This window comes from Ovis canadensis, chromosome 15, assembly GCF_042477335.2.
Source record: "Ovis canadensis isolate MfBH-ARS-UI-01 breed Bighorn chromosome 15, ARS-UI_OviCan_v2, whole genome shotgun sequence".
NCBI lineage: Eukaryota > Metazoa > Chordata > Mammalia > Artiodactyla > Bovidae > Ovis > Ovis canadensis.
Genome location: NC_091259.1, coordinates 44,429,887 through 44,447,087, shown reverse-complemented (window position 1 = coordinate 44,447,087; position 17,201 = coordinate 44,429,887). Strand labels below are relative to the sequence as shown.

Sequence of the window (17,201 nt, the reverse complement as noted above, 5' to 3'; positions counted from 1 at the left end):
ACAGAAGTGTGGCCAAGAGGAGTTACCACATGCCCAAGGTCAGGGACGGCAACCAAGACGAGCTACCACAAGCCTGAGGCCAGGGGCACTGGACAAGAGGAGCTACTCCATGTCCAAGGAGGGGCAGCTGCACAGGCGCAGGAGGGCCTAGAGGAGCTACTCCATGTTCAAGGTCAGGAGGGGCAGTGGTGAGGAGATACCCCTCGTCCAAGGTAAGGAGCAGCGGCTATGTTTTGCTGGAACAGCCATGAAGAGGGACCTTACGTCCAAGGTAAGAGAAACCCAGGTAAGACAGTAGGTGTTGCGAGAAGGCATCGGAGGGCAGACACACTGAAACCATAATCACAGAAAACTAGCCAGTCTGATCACATGGACCACAGCCTTGTCTAACTCAATGAAACTAAGCCATGCCCTGTGGGGCCACCCAAGATGGGCAGGTCATGGTGGTGAGATCTGACAGAATGTGGTCCACTGGAGAAGGGAATGGCAAACCACTTCAGTTTTCTTGCCTTGAGAACCCCATGAACAGTATGAAAAGGCAAAATGATAGGATACTGAAAGAGGAACTCCCCAGATCAGTAGGTGCCCAATATGCTACTGGAGATCAGTGGCGAAATAACTCCAGAAAGAATGAAGGGATGGAGCCAAAGCAAAAACAATACCCAGTTGTGGATGTGACTGGTGATAGAAGCAAGGTCTGATGCTGTAAAGAGCAATATTGCATATGAACCTGGAATGTCAAGGCAAATTGGAAGTGGTCAAACAGGAGATGGCAAGAGTGAACATCAACATTCTAGGAATTGTCAAACTAAAATGGGCTGGAATGGGTGAATTTAACTCAAATTGGCTCATAGGGGGTGAAAAATCATTTTTTTTAAATGAATAAAGCATAGATGCAAATAGAGTATGCAAGCAGGTACTTAAATTCCATGGGTGGTAGAGCACTATTGGGAAAGAAAATGTCTAAAAGTCTCCTTGAGTAGTGATAATGAAGGAAAAAATAAAAGGTTAAGAAACTCTGAACCAGAGAGAAAGATATTCATTCTGAGCTGAAGAAATCTGGGAGGCAGCCCATCCAAACAAAAGACATTCTGACTAACTGGGAGACCCTGACCAAGCAAATGGATTTATCCAAGTTGTAGTATCTCCTTCTGTGAAACAGGGAAAATGGTACCTACCATTCAGAGCAGTTGTTAAGGGTTACATGAAACATTTAATAAAGCTTCTGCTACATCGTAGACTCAGGACTTTTGTAGAGGTTGTTGAAGGAGATGTACTTTAAGTTGGTCCTGGAAGGAAAGATGGTGATTGCAGAAGTAGGGCAAGGGCAATTTAGACAGGGAACATGAATTGACCAAAAGTCCAAACACATGTGAAAACACACTACAAACAGCCTGATGTATCTGGAGAGTTATACGCCATAGAGACAGGCCAAAAAAGAAAAAAAAAAAATTACCAGTTGCAGAGTATGAAAGATTTGGAATTTAAAGATGAAGAGTTCATTCCTTCATTTTTCAAATTGTTTCAAGAATGGTGGTGTAGTCATTAAGTCGTGTCCAACTCTTGAGAATCCATGGACTGTAGCCTGCCAAGCTCCTCTGTCCATGGAATTCTCCAGGCAAGAACACTGGAGTGGGTTGCCATTTCCTTTCTTCCTGCCATTTCCAGGGAATCTTCCTGACCCAGGAATTGAACCCAGGTCTCCTGCATCGCAGGCAGATTCTTTACCTACTGAGCTACAAGGGAAGCCCTATTCTTAAGTGTCTTAAGAATACATACATGTATGGAGAAACTAGTATGTGCCAAGACTATAGGATTTTAAAAAAGTGAATGAGATAAAGGAATCCATTAGATTCCTGTGACACAATATAGTGTTTGTGACAAGTGCAATCAGATCATTTCAGAGCAATTCACATTTTCTGGAAAAAAGAAGAAATTTTGAGGGACTATAGAACAAGTTCTTAAGAGAGCTGGCGGGTCTCTCTTGGGCCAGGCCCAGCCAGAGCAGGGGTTGGAGCTGTCAAAGACCACTGCCCCTAGATGCCTCCATGCACCCACAGTAACACACCCCAGGACGCCTGCTGATAGCTGGAGTCGACCCAGGGTGGTGGTCTCCACAGACTATTGTGGGGCCCTATGCAACACTGTCAACTGCTTTTAAAATGGAAACATACAAGTGTGCATTCCGACACTGCTATTTAATCTCTGCATGACTTTGTATGTGAAGTGAAAGTCACTCAGTCCTGTCCTACTCTTTGCAACCCCATGGACTGTAGCCTTCCAGGCTAGGCTTCTCTGTCCTTGGAATTCTCCAGGCAAGAATACTGAAATGGGTAGCCGTTCCCTTCTCCAGGGGATCTTCCCAACCCAGGGGTCAAACCCAGATCTTCCACACTGCAGGCGGATTCTTTACCGTCTGAACCACCAGGGAAGTCTGACTTTGGCTAGATCACTTCCTGTCTCTAGACCTTCACAGTTCAAATGAGGACAATCACCCTTAACCTCTCCACACCATGGTGTGTTGTTGACTAGGAAGAGGCAGCTTATAGTCATCAGATGCTCCTGTATATCAGAGCCTGCTACTCAGCCTAGCCCAGGAAGTGCTTTAATGTGTCTCAAGGGATGATGAGGCTGATCCATGAACCATACTTCCAGGAAGCAAGGCTCTAGAGAACTATTAAGGGAAAGAGTCATTATCACCTGGACCATGAGTTTCTTTTGTTGAAGAAGGAGTAGGTACTAAATAAACAGCTTGTGTGGTCACTACCTTCTCCCCAGCAGGCAGAGAAGCTAAGAAGACCCCTGCTTCTGTGGTGGATGTCCATGCGGTGGGCCTGCCAATACCGCTTATCGCTGGGCAGAGTGAAAGGTAATCTCGGGCCCTGGGATGTCAAGCAAGGAGTAGGACAAATCCATAAAGCCTCTTATTTCTGGTTTGTCTTTTCCATGCTTTAGCCAGGATGCCTGGGAAGAAGGACAGAGCAGTGATGCTAGGCTCAGAAACGTGGGCATTCAAAGCATGGGAACTTGATTCCTTCAAGTCTGATCAAGAGAAACCATCACTCTGTCTTGAAATGGTTCCCCCCCCCCCCAAAAATGACTACAGATGTTTCAAGTAAAAATATTCTCCAAATGAAATAACTACTACTACAGTACCTCTACAGGCTCCCTCACTCCACTGTCTAAGACCCTGATACTCAGAGGCATCTGTAACACGCATAGAGGCCAAGTTGCCACCGCTCATACATTCATTCCACAAACAAGTGTTGAGCACTTACTCTGTGCCAAGCACTGTGCTGGGAGCTGGGAGGACCAAGGTACAGTCCTTGGTTTCAGTAGCTTGTTATCTAGCAGAAAAGACAGACACAGAGACAGGTTATTACAATGGGATAACGTGATCATAGTTCTTCCCATGTAACTTGGGAGCCCTGAGGGAGAGCCTGAAACTGCCTGGGGAGCAGGGAGAGGCCCGATTAGGTAGTGATAAGTTGGTAGTATCTGGGGTGGGGTTTGAAAGAGGAACTTCCTTGATGGCGCAGATGGTAAAACCTCTGCCTACAATGCGGGAGACCTGGGTTCGATCCCTGGGTCAGGAAGATCCCCTGCAGAAGGAAATGGCAACCCATTCTAGTACTCTTGCCTGGAAAATCCCATGGATGGAGGAGTCTCATAGGCTACAGTCCATGGGGTCACAGAGAGTCGGAGACTTCACTTTCACTTTCACTTTGAAAGAGGAGAGGAAATTTTGCAAACAGAAAACAGCACAGATTTACTTCAAACAAAAGGAGAAACGAATGTCCTAGGGTGGTGGTCAGGCCCCAGGGCGAAGTGCCTCTTCTGTCTCTCCCGTGAGCCCTTGGTTTCCCTCTCCAGGCCTTGGTCACTAACCTCTGGATCCACAGCACTGGCTTGGCTGGTTTGGCCAGTCTCCTTTGAGGGCCCGCCTCACTTCGGTCCACTACCCCACCTCCAGACCCCAGACTGTTAAGAGGCTGATATCATTCACTCTTGAGCCAACTCATGGCTGCACAGTGAGATGGGAACTCTCCTCTGCTGCAGAAGCAGCTGAGAAATCAGCCAACCGCTCCCAACCACAGTGGAGGTGAGGGTTCCAGAAGTGCAGCATTTTCCATTCTTGGCTGCTAGGCCTGTAGAAGTTGATGTCAGATGAGAGGCTGGCCCTTGAGATTCGTTCATACCCAGGAATGCTGGGAGTTTTCATAAACCGTTTCACTCTCATGAAGAAGTCAGGCAAATAGGAAGTGACATTCTTTCTCATCTTCTCTTGACAAAAAAATCCGCCTTGGATCCTGTTCCTACCGTCTGAATCCACAAGCATTTCCTGCTGCAGCAGTGTAGCCTCCACAAGGAAAAAAACAGGCAAGTCTCCCAGGCTAAGGGGTTTGAAGGTTTCCTGAGCCTTACCTCCCAGCAAGGCAGAAGCAAGGAGTGGCAGAGAAGTGGGGTAAGGGAGCCCTGCAGGCTCCAGCAGCAAGCACTGGGGGGAGGGGGAGGGGAGAGGGAGGAGGAAGCCTCGGACTGACCAGGCTTCAGGGCAGGGACAGTCTGCAGGGCACAGACAAGGCCGTACACGGAGGTCATAAAACAAAATTTATCTTTAATTTGTAAGTGTCAACAGCAGTACAAAAGATGGAGTGATGACGACTAGATTAAGGGTAGAGAGGACAGTCTTGAGGTAAATGAGCATAAATAGGCAGTTCTTATAGACACTCCCCTGAGGGGCCTAGGCCCCACCATGGCATATACATTATCACCCAAAGATGGCATGTTTAACATATCAGGAAAGCACCTTGTGCAAAAAGGAAAAAAAAAAAAAAAAAGTAGCTAAGGTGCCAACATACACCAGGATAGATAAAGACAGTGTGTCTTTCAATTTTATCTTTTCCCTTAATTATGAGGCAGAGGAGGGGAAGACTTTGAAAAGTACCACTGAAAGGTTATTCAATGTCGAGTTTTATCTCACATCAATACTGCACAACGAAATCCAAGAAGTGTGTGTATGCAACAAAGCTAAGAACAATGATTCATTCCTTGAAATCTGAAGAGATTCTCTCTTTTTTTTTCTCATTTCTTTAATCCTTAGCAAACTTTTTTTCCATTATCAGGAGGAGAGTGTGAGAAAGATGTGATGACAACCCTTTTAAGGTCATTTAAAAACTTTACACTGGACTGTACAAGATTTTTTTTTTTTGATAAACTATTTACATTTTCAGACTTTCAAACATATTCAAAGCAGCAATAGACACTAGTTTTTATGGTTCTTGTTGTTTTTTTTTTTTTTCTAATTGCCCAAATAGTTACCAGCCATGGGCCAAGTAGGTACCTGCATTATACATAGAATTTCTACAAAGAAAATCTGCAGTTAAAATTTGCTCAAGGGTGTATTCAATGCCCTCAGCGTCCCAAGGGCCACACCTGCAGTGTTGCTAGAGGAACCAGCACAGTACCTTGACAACAGAGTAGCAGTTGTCTCAACAGCCCTACACAAACTTTACACTTTGAAACAGCAGCCAGCATGTCAGTCCAGCATGTCAGTGAATTGTGCTGATTAAATTAACATAGAATACAATCTCACAATATACATCACAAACAAATTACAATGTCGGGAAATAAAAGAGTTACAATAAGATAAGTTATGTAGTAACAGCTTATAAGCTTGTCTAAGGTAATAAAAATTTTACATGGCAAATACAATAATGAATGAACATAAATGCTAAGCATTCTAATTTGCTACAAGCTGGAGAAGGGTACAATAAAGACTGCACTTTTTCAAAAAAGCAAAAACACATATGACAAAGGAAGACAAACGGAGAATGCACATGAGCAGGTCTGCAATGTGCAGCATATGAAACAGTTAAATATTTGCACATTCCCCATACTCCAAGAGCACCAGCACTGAGGCCTCACTTTCTGCTTGTGGTTCTTCAGGAATAAGAAACTACTGAGCAAGATCTGTCACTGAGTTGCCTTCAAGCTTTCGTGTTGCCATGGACGACAATCAGAAGAGAATCTGCACTAAGCTTTACCTTTCTGCCTTGCCCCCTCCCACCTCTAGCCCTGCCTCCAAGGTACCAGCATTCCCAATACTTGTTCATGAGCTTTTGGAAAGAAATCTGTCCCCAAAGGAAAAGATGGGGTGGGGATGAAAGGGAAAAGTGTTTGCATATCAGTATTTTCAGTGATATTAGCAGAGGATTACGCTCAATAGTACATGGCATCAGAAACAGAACATAATCGGCAGGAATAACAGACAGAAGTTGTTTATTAAGGAAGAAAACATGTCAGGGGACAGATGACTTAAGGAAATGATGCAAGTGCTTTAGTAAAAGGACAAATGAGGTCATACAATATTATTATACTTTGAGAAATGAGCTTAAGTGCCAACTCAGTCCTTAGACAAACATATACAAAATCAGGCAAGGCTACAGCAACCATTTTTTGTCATATTCTCATTAAAAAGGAAGACCTAGTAATAATTTCAATACATTCCTCTAGCTGCATTCTTTGCAGTTGTTGGCACTTGGTACAGGACTTCTCGTATGGTTTAAAACTACGAAGCGATTCTTTTTCTTTTCCTTAATGTGTAGGTAGAGGTCACCTCTTTGCAGAATGAGTGAATTAAGAGGGGCAGCCTCAGCTGTGGTGTGACCAGGCTGCCTTCCTACTGGGGGTCGATGGGCTTCCTCAAAACAATCCCCGCTTTCACTAGTGCCTGTGCCCCCCTGCTCAGGAGGGTGTGCTCCAGAGAAGCAGCCTGGCTTCACAAGGAAAAGAAAGAAGCCTTTAATTTCAGCCCTAGAGTGATCACACCCTTTTCAAACACCCCAGGCTCCAGTGGGGCTAATGTTCAGGGGAGGCCAGAATTTGACAAGCTCAATAGCACTGTGAGCCCACACCTGAATTTAGAACTTGGCCTGAGAGATGGTGTTGGGACCCTGGCAAATCAAATCAGGCCTGAGGACAAGGTTGGAGAGTATCAAATACCAAGTGGAGCGAACTGATGTGCTCCTAAAAGGGTGAGCTGAATACAGGTGAAAACAACAAAGCTTTCGTACCTTCCTGGAAAAGATACCACCTCACATCTGCCAGCGAAACAGAGAAACTGCTCGACTGGCTGCTCCTGTCCACAGACTGACCTTTTCTTTCTCCCTTTCTTTCCCTTTCTTTCTCTTTCTTCTTTTCTTCTTTCTTTCTTCGTTCCATTGCTTCCTTTCTTTTCTTTCTTCCTTTCCTTCTTTCTTCGCTTCCTTCCTTCCTTCCCTCCTATTCCTTATGGTCCATTTTCTTAAGACAGGATTGTCGGTCAGTGTCCCTATTCTAAGTGACAAGGAAAATCCTGTTCCTGCAAGTTCTTTAACAAAATGGAGATGTTTACCTTTGATTTGAAGATATTATGAAATAGGGAGCAATGAAAAAAAGTTGATTAACATTCTTTAATCTAATTGGCATGATGAGGCTTTCATTAATGGCCAATCTCAGAGGCAGATTTTGCCTTTATAATGGCATTTCATGCTTCATGCTATTAAATGGTCACGGGACTACCTTATAAGATTCATGTGGATTCACAGAGCAAATTGACTCCCTCCCAGCTGTGCTGGAAATTCACCATGTTCAATTCATCAGCTTTCTATGAGAAAAAAAGTGAAAGGCTGAGTCTGTGGACAGTGGGTTCTAAACTGTACGAGAACCCGAGTGAAGGGTTTTCCTGCTCCAGCTGCAAGTGGGGCTCTGCTCTCTCACTGTGGCTGATAATTCACTACCGCATGAGGTACAGTGACTTGTCAACTTCTAGTCTGGACCAACATACATGGATAGAGAACAAAAAGGAAATACATAACTTATATTTCACTAAATATTCATGAACCAAAAATAAATTCTATTTCTATGTTATATTTACACAATTAGAAAAATCTAAAATGAGATGGTAAAATCATTAAAACTTTGTTTAAGCCCCACTGAAAATAAAATGAAGTGATCCCTATGATTGTCATTCTTAATTTCCATGGATATTTAGAGCCAAACTTGGCTAATAAATAGAATAAACTGCTTATGTGCAGAATTTAGATTCAAATACAGCATCACTGTTTGACCCAATGAAAGAGACGTTTACAATCAGATCATTCCTGAATAGCCTTTCATTTTTAAGAACATGGCTAGGAGTAACTGAACCCCAGTACTGAGGCAGAGCTGGAGCTAAAACAAAGTGTTCATACACACATGTATTTTGCATAAATAAATGAAATAACAAGACATAAAAATGACTCAAATCCGGCAACTGTGAGGCAAGCCCACACGAGTCGAAACAGATGACTTTTGTTCATGTAGTTTTCGTACAACAGCTTCACATTAGTCAGAAGTGATAAAAAATACCATTTATATCCAGTGCTTATAACACTTACGAAACAACATCTGTGAGTGTGTGTGTTTTTTGTTGGTTTTTTGTGTTGTTTTCTTTTTTTTGTTTCTTTTTTTTTAAAACTACAAGCAAAATCAAGTTTCAGTCCTAAAGAACAGTCCTTTGTTCTCCACCAGCCCAGAATATTATTTTGGCATGGCCATAAAAACAAACAAAATTAACCTACTATTCTAAATGTTTGCCTTTGTGCAAAATTAATTACATACAATACAATGCTAGCCATACAGCACTCTACCTATGCAACAAAATCAAAAAGGAGTGGGAGAGGGCAAAAGCAAGAATCAGAGAGAAAGACGAAAAAAAAAATGTGAGAATGAACTGAGGAGGAGAGGTATATAATCAAAAGAAACCAGTAAGACAATAATAAATACTCATTTTTTTTTTTTTTTAGAAAAATGACCTCCTCCTCATTTGAAATAAATGTACAAAAACAAAGTTCCAATCCCCAATCAATATTAAGAACCAAACATTCCTATCAGTACCTAAATCAGCTGATAGAGAGCACTCCTAGCTAATAACATGGACAGTAATGTCTTGGCTAGACCTATTTATCGCTCTTAGGTATGGCCGTGAGCACTCTTAAATAAATACGAAGGTACACTATTTTCTTCCAAGTGACAAAATGGCTCAAGAAATCTGATGGGGCCGTTCCTATGTCCTGGTGATCAGATTCTGGTTGTCCCATGAGGTGAACTGTCCCATTTGCTGACATTCTCCCATTGAACTACTAAGGGTGAGGCTCCCCCGTAGGCAATCAGTCCTGGATTCAGGAAGGTCAAGATGGCATGACTGAGCTCCCTGTCATTAGGAGATGAGGAAGGAAGCCTCACTGCCCTCCCAATGCATCAGCACATCTCCAGAAAAATCCTCTCATGACACGGGCAGTTAATCTTGTTCGCACATTGGCATGACCCCCACGTGGCCACAGATGGAGGGAGTGAGCCAGAGGAACTCGTCTGCTGCCCCAGGAGTGATCTGTTCCCCAGAATTAACAGTAGGAACATCCCATTTAGGGAATGTATTTCCCCTCCTTCTCCCTCCCTATTGTCTTCTTTCATTCTCTGGATGTATCATAACAATTTGCCTCTGTCTTTGCTCTGAGGCTGTCATGCAGCTTCTTGCATCCTGGGGATTTTGCAAAGAACTCTCTAGATGTGCCAGATGGGACAGGCAGCTCAGTGAAGAGGTGCCAGCCCATGACAGCATCCCTGTGGACTCCTACATGGCCCGCAGCTTTGGGCTTTAGGATTGGCCGCAGGACTCTCCTGCCTGGCAGTCACCACTGTTGACCCTTGCTGCTAAATGGCATTCAGGGGAAGTGCCACCGATGCAGATCCTACCACTTGTTGCTTAACTGAATTAGGGGAAAATTCTGGCAAAAGATTCAAAGTCACGGTGAACCTCAGGGACATTCCTGTTGAAGTGTAAGTCTCTACACCTGTATCCAAATACACAGCTCTACAGCCATATATACACCGATGTTCAAAAACAACTATATAGGTATTTAGTAGTATCTTGTTTCAGAAATGCTTCCAGATGTTCTGGGGACATAAAATCACTATGTACATCTTTTGTATCTAGCAGGAGAAGGAGGTGAAAAGGGTTGAAAAGTTCTTTGGGGAAGGAGGGTGAGAAAAAAGAATTATTAAATTAATGCCACCAACGATTTTTTTTTTAAATAAATAGTAAGTGGACCCTTGACATTCTGGAATGAATAAATTATTTAAGAGAAAAATGTGTTAAGACTGAATGTCAGGGTTAAAGGCAAAGGGATAATGGATGTAGTGAGAGGTGGTCTCAGGCAGAGAAGACCACCGTGTCGATATCTGGTGTGGTGATCGCTCTAGTGCGTGCACGCCATACCACATCACACTGATGGCACGTCAAGAGGCAAACACGATTGGGTACATGCACTGTGGCAACCTTGTTCATTCCTTACAATATCTTGTCTCCAGATTCCTGAGTACTTTACCATTTTCTGGAAAAAAAAAATATGTGTGGTTTGCTATTTTATTTTAAGATGCCAAAGATTGTCTAAGACTTTGCAGTGTCTCCTTTAAGACTTTCAAAATATTAAGATTCAAAAGTTATGAAAAAGTTTGGCACATTCAAAGTTTAACTCTACACGTGGAAAAATGGAATTCCGAGGCCTTTTGAATATGCTCTGCATGCAGCTGCACACGCCGTGGACTTGTTCTGTTTCACAATATGAAATTCTCAGTTGTTTTCTAAAATAATTCAGAATAAAAACACATTCACAACCTGTAGGCCGGCACAGCATACCTGAGTGAGAATGTTTAACCCCATCTAAAACAGTAACTTAAACCTTTATCAACATCCAAAAGAAAAAAGTAAGACAAAAATATAAGACTTGTAAGACAGCTATGGGTTGAGATAAGTTTTCAAGTCCTGGTGTCTCATATTTAATATGTCTTCACCTAAATTAAAAAACAACAACAACAACAATAACGACAAAAAAACTCAAGTTCATGAAAAATCAGGGAAAACTTAATCTGTCTCACGCTTTACGAAACAATTAAGACCATTCTGCTGATGTAATTGTGGAGCCACAAATGCATGCGGGCTCTTTAAGAACTTTTTTTGTTGGGGGAGGGGAAGTGAAATGTCAGAGTATTTTAATTCAGCAAATAAACACTCCTCAGTTGGCACTGACAGCTTCCGGGGCTTCATTTTCACTGCTATAGTCTGATTTGGGGTCGTCTTCATAGTCGTCATACATTTCCATTTCATCCTCTCCATTAATCATTTCATTTCCAGCTAGGCTTCCACCGTCTGTCTTCATACCATAAGAGCTCTGGATGACCGGGAGGCTGGGCTCTGGGCTGGCCGAGGTGCTAGAGCAGTCAGATGTCATCTGAGGTGATGGTGTGGTAGTTGCCATAGTAATAGCACCAGGATACACAACACCTGTTCCTGTGGTGATTGGAATCTGAGGCTGCTGCCTGTATAGATTCAAAAAAATAAAATAAAACAGAGGGAAATATCTCTATACACATGTTCTTCTGGGTGGCTTTGGAATTCATCCCTCACACAGTTTCAGAGGGGTGTCTGAAATTGTAAGCAAATGATGAAATGGGACAAAGGTGTTTCCTGGAGGAGTTCTGCAAACCTCCCTGATGATGTAGTTGCGGTTAAGCAATACAATGGAGCAACTTATTGATGGTCTTGCAACATGGAAGCAAAGCTTTGATAACCCTTGGCATCTGGAACAAATACTGTAGTTAACTCCACAAAGTTACTTGTGAGATCATTTTTTTAGGATCTCCCAGAACATTACAAAAAAAAAAAAAATAGGCTGGTAACATGAGACATACTATAATGACAGTTAAGCAGGTTTATGTCTTCACCTTGGTTTGAGAGTTGTACAAAGAAAAAATCAAGATGAGGAAGGATCCTATATATCCCAGAGTCAGATTCAGTAAAGCATTATTTGGTATCCATGTAAATGTCTACTTATTTCTGTGGTTAAACCTGTAGGCAAGCTTGTTGAAACTTCTATTTCCTAATTATGGAAGGATCATCTTGGATGTCATTACTCCTGTGGCCCTGGGCTGGAGCCAGGGTTGAAGGAGTCAGGAGTGAAGAACATTGAGAGCTTTGCTACTTAACAGAATGACACACGTTGCCTCATCCTAGACCCTAGCAGGTGCCAAGGCTTGGTCACACCAGATCAGTCCATCATCATGTCACTCGAGTTCAAATAAACTGACCAGAGCCTTTACAAAGGTCAGTCTCTCCCTCTGCAGGGAGACATGGCTATCTGTCTCTCGTTTCCCTTAAGGCATTGTAACTTGAAATATTGAAAGCATGAAAGACCTACTACCTGGCTTGAAGAATAGGACTGAAACCATGCAATATTAGATGCAATATTCACCAAGTGCTTCTCAGTCTTTAAGGACATTAATATAAACTCACTTCACACTGTCCTTGTAACTCTTTTCTGAGCCTCAGTTTCCATCCATTTACAAAAGCTGGGATCACTGAAGTCCTGGAAGGTCCTTCCACCTTTTAACACTTGACTTCAGGTCAGTTGATCACTTGAACGATTCTTATCGAACCCCCCTACATTGAAGCTTTCTATCCACCTCAATCGAAGAGGAAAATACTCTGCATTTGTGAAGAATTAACTAAGTTACCAGCTATTTTTTTTAACATCCTGAAGGAGTATAATTTCTCAAGGGTTGTATGCTTTCCAGCCTGGTAGAAGGAGAAATGACAGAAACGGCCTAAAATCACACTGTGGGGTATCTGATAGTGCTATCTTTAACAACCTCTGTCAAACACTATGAGGCATAATATTGATGCCTTAACCTTTAACTCACATAAAATATTTTCATATAGATTATCTCATCCAGTTAACATTGTAACTCCATGAGGCATTACTATCCCCAGTTTTCAGATGAAGAAAATGAGACCTTGCTTAAGATCCTATATTTAGTAACCAGCACTGCTGAGATTTGAAGCTAGATCACCTGACTTGAATTCCATCATTCTTCCCTTTAAAGATATTCAGTATACAGATACATTATGCTTACTATACTCCTAAAAATTCCTGAGGTTGCAGAGCCTATAGGCATCCAGCTGATACTAAGCACCTGACATTGATCCATTTTCTATGGATCACAGTGATATTTTGACTGTACCGAAGAAGAGGATAGAGAAATCTGAATCCATGTGTAGAAACATCTGATAAAATATGGGCTTCCCTTTCATAGAACCAAATTCTAACAACAGTATACTTCTTGCTTTCTAAGTTTGGGGCAAATTGACACAAATTAAATTTTATGCTAACCTACCCAAGGTAATAAATGCCTCATTATTATTATTTTTTTTTTACTGAGTTTGGATAATTGCAATAAACATATTTTTGCCATAATCACATAATGAGTGTAGAGTGAAAACTGTTACTGCAGTATTAACCCATTTTACAGATTTCCCAATTTGGTAAATGAATCTGTATTTGTTTGCTCTTAGTGTTCCATTACCAAACTATAGAACTAGTTTGTTTCATATGCAAACTATCAAATGGTACATTTTCTTTTCATGAAGGACATTTTCTTTTTGCAAAGAATAGGTGGTCATTTTTGGCAGTATTTTAAAATCAAAATATCTATATAGCTATTAAATAAATTTGAATTGACCTCTTGTTATGTGCTATGGATAATGCTTAGATGTTTTTACATTATCTTCTTTAATCCTCAAATAAGTCTGAGAGAGAAATATCACTTCCCCTATTTTACAAATGAAGTAACCAATTAAGTTCCAAAGATTTTTTGTTGTTGTCCAAAGTGACACAGGTACCATATCCAGGAGTTGAATTCTTTCTTATTTCACAAATTCTCTACTAGATATCAATCTCAGAGTGAGTAAGGTAAGCTCAGACTATCAGGAAAGTACTTAATCTGAATCAGAATCCAACTCTTCTACACTGAGTTGCACATATTTAACAGTATTTGGACATTAACTTGGTAATGGAACACTGAGAATAAACAAACAAAACATCTTTCTGAAAGTGAGACAGGAGATATTCAAAAGCCTACTACTAGATGGTAGAGGGATAGTAGATGGTGTCACCCACTGCCTACAACCCCCATCGACTTCCTGTCTGATCAATTCCCCTTCATTCCTTGAAGATAGAAATGCATATAAAACTTCTTATCTGATTTTTATGTTAAAAATATCATCTCAACCTTAAAGGTGCAATACTGAACTGCTGATCATTCTCCCATATACCTGCTCCTCTCATAGCCTTTCAGATCTTGGTTAACGAGCACTTCATCTTCTGACTGTGGGGGCAAATCCTATATCCCTATATCCAAGCCATCAGTAACTCCTATTGGTTTGCTCTCAGGAATATATTCAGAATCCCTCCACTTTTGCCACCTCTAGCTCTACAAACCTGGTTTAAGCCACCATCAACTCTAATTTGTTTTATTGTAAGAGTCTGCCTCCTTAGTTCAGGGCACATTCCCTTCTGACAATATGTCAACCCTGTAGATAGAGTGATCTTTTTAAAACCTAAGTCATATCACAATACTCTTTTGCTTATAACTCTTCAATGTCTATCCATCTCACCCAGAATCAAATTCAAAGTCTTCACAATGGCCAACAAGTCCTTTCAGAATTTGGCTCCCTACTACCTCTGACACCTAGTTAGTACTCGTTCCACCTACTCATTATGCTCCTATTGCTCTGACCCCATTATTTCTTGAACAAGCCAGACTCAATCTCATCTCAAGATCTTTGCAGTTCCTGTTCCTTCTGCCTAGCTCTCCCAGATATCTGCATGGCTGGCTCCTTCACCTCCTCAGGTCTTTGCTCAAGTTTATCTTCTCAGTGAGGTATCTATATCCACTCATTTTAAAATTGCACTCCATCCTCTAAAACTCCCTACTCCTTTCCCTCATTTACTTTGTTCTAAGGCACTTACTACTACTCATTAATTGTCCAGTGTCCCCCACTAGAATGCAAGCTTCATGAAGATAGGATGTTTCACTGATACAGACTGAAGATGTTTCACTGTATGCAGAGCCTGAAACATAGGAAAAGACTTTGATGCTAGGAGGGATTGGGGGCAGGAGGAGAAGGGGACGACAGAGGATGAGATGGCTGGATGGCATCCCTGACTCGATGGACGTGAGTCTGAGTGAACTCCGGGAGCTGGTGATGGATAGGGAGGCCTGGCGTGCTGCGATTCATGGGCTCACAAGAGTCGGACATGACTGAGCGACTGAACTGAACTGAACCGAAACATAGGAACCACTCAACAAAAATCTGTTGAATACATGAAATGAATGAATGAATGAATGAATGAATGAACTAGTGAATAAAGGGAAAACAAGTGAAAGGCTGGGTAGCCCATTCTAGAGAAGAAAAGATGTAATGCTCTTAGGTAAATGGGAGAGAAGGTAGTGGAGGAGGAATGTGAATATAACTATCTTTAAATGCTTGAATGATTTTCTTCACACGAAAGGAAGAGATGTGTTCTAGAATGGACCAAAGAAGAGGATCAGAACCAATTTACAAAGTAGCAGAAAGGCAGAGTATGGCCTAGTTAAGAAGAAAGAACTTTCCAGCTTTAGAAGATGTTCCATAAGGAAACTAACTCCCTTGGAAAGTGGTGAGCTCTCTAGCCCTAGAAGAGTTCAAGCTGAATTTAGAAGGACTCCCACAATGACTACAGAGACCCCTTCTGGGTTACCATTGATTCTGAAGATACAAAATCATAAGCTGACTGTTATGCTGGCCTTGATACCTCATTGTCATTACCAGCGTAAAAATAGACTAAAAAATTTGAGTATAGCTTTCAAGAGTTTCCAAAATACTGTTTTGCCCGACATATCTTACTTTAATGCCAGGTAAAATTCCTAGGATAGCCTCTTTATGTATTATTGAACATTTTAATATTTCTTCCTTATATTTATGTTCTCCTTCATGCCAAAATAGGAATATCTGCCTGTACTTTTGGAGAAGGAAATGGCAGCCCACTCCAGCATTCTTGCCTGGAGAATCCCATGAACAGAGGAACCTGGTGGGCCACAGTCCATGGAGTCTCAAAGAGTCGGTCACAACTGAGTGAACACTCACTCACTCACCTGTACTTTCCACCAGGCTGACTCTACCCAAACCTCAAGTCCCCTTCTTCAGGAATGGACTACAGTTGGCCCTAATGTGTAGTAATCTCCCTTCCTCTGAGCTTTATTGCTCATCTGTATAATTGAAATTAGCACTTCATTATACATCATATGGAGCACCATGCAATGTATTCTATGTGTGCATGTGTACATGTGTAGGTATAATAAACTATTATTTGCTAACCTATCCGTGTACGTCTCTGGCTTCTCTGACTATAGCATTCTCTGAGAGCTCATTGTGGATAGAATTAATGTACTATATCAACTTAGTACAGTGTTAGGCCCACAGCTGGTTTCAGATAGGCCCAGTCCCTTACCAATTGACTGACTAATCAATTAACAAAATGGAAAATCCAGCCAGCAGGCTTAAGCTTTGTCTATCGGAAATTACTTTCCTGAAAAGCATTTTTCCTTCCTTTACAGATCAATTGCAAAGTCAAAACTCAAACATCGCAGATTTTACAAACAGGAATAGCTGGCAAGCACTGGGCTTTACAAGTAATGAATGTGCACATCAAAACAAAAGTTGTAGATGTTTGTAAAAGTATACATATGTAGCTGATACGAGTAGAGATGGCTGAGAACCCTCCCTCCTAGCCCAGGTAGAGTTTGAGTTGACCCTGATAAAGTCCAGCATTGTGGTTTCCAAATCCCAAGGACACTCCTGGAATATATAATCTAGCTTTGCCAATTGCAATGGAACTATTTATTTGTGTTGTCAAAGGCCCTGTTTGCTGATCCTTCAGACTTTTACAGTATCTATAAATGAAGGCAATGACATCTGTTCCTCAGGAGATAAACCTAGAAGTTGCATATCTTTTTATACTACCTATTAGAGATTCTAATCCAGCTTTCTCTATAGGAGGACAAGACTAAAAATAGTATGTCTAGTCTATTCTACTCAATTAAATTTGTAAGTATCTTACAGGCTTGATTCAACCTCTTTAAGATCAAGATGGCAAATGTTCAAATCACTTATACCACAATCCAGTAGAACGTAATTCTTTACAATATGAAATATATACCTGACACATAGTATCATTTCTCTAGAATAAGAATATTTGCTCTAATTTGGGACTTACTATGTGCTAGACATTGTCCAAGCACTT

General features: G+C 41.5%; 1 protein-coding gene across 43 annotated transcripts in view; it reads right to left on the bottom strand.

Annotated features, from left to right (window-relative positions):
• Nucleotides 1-10,822: 10,822 nt before the first annotated feature.
• SOX6 (SRY-box transcription factor 6) overlaps nt 10,823-17,201 on the bottom strand; it is a 715,111-nt gene continuing 708,732 nt past the window's right edge. For all 43 annotated transcript variants that reach the window (XM_069554258.1, XM_069554268.1, XM_069554273.1 and 40 more), the window contains one exon: nt 10,823-11,400. In XM_069554258.1, coding sequence (XP_069410359.1) covers nt 11,097-11,400 — 304 coding nt within the window. In that variant the 3' untranslated portion in view covers nt 10,823-11,096. The remainder of the gene's footprint in view (nt 11,401-17,201) is intronic.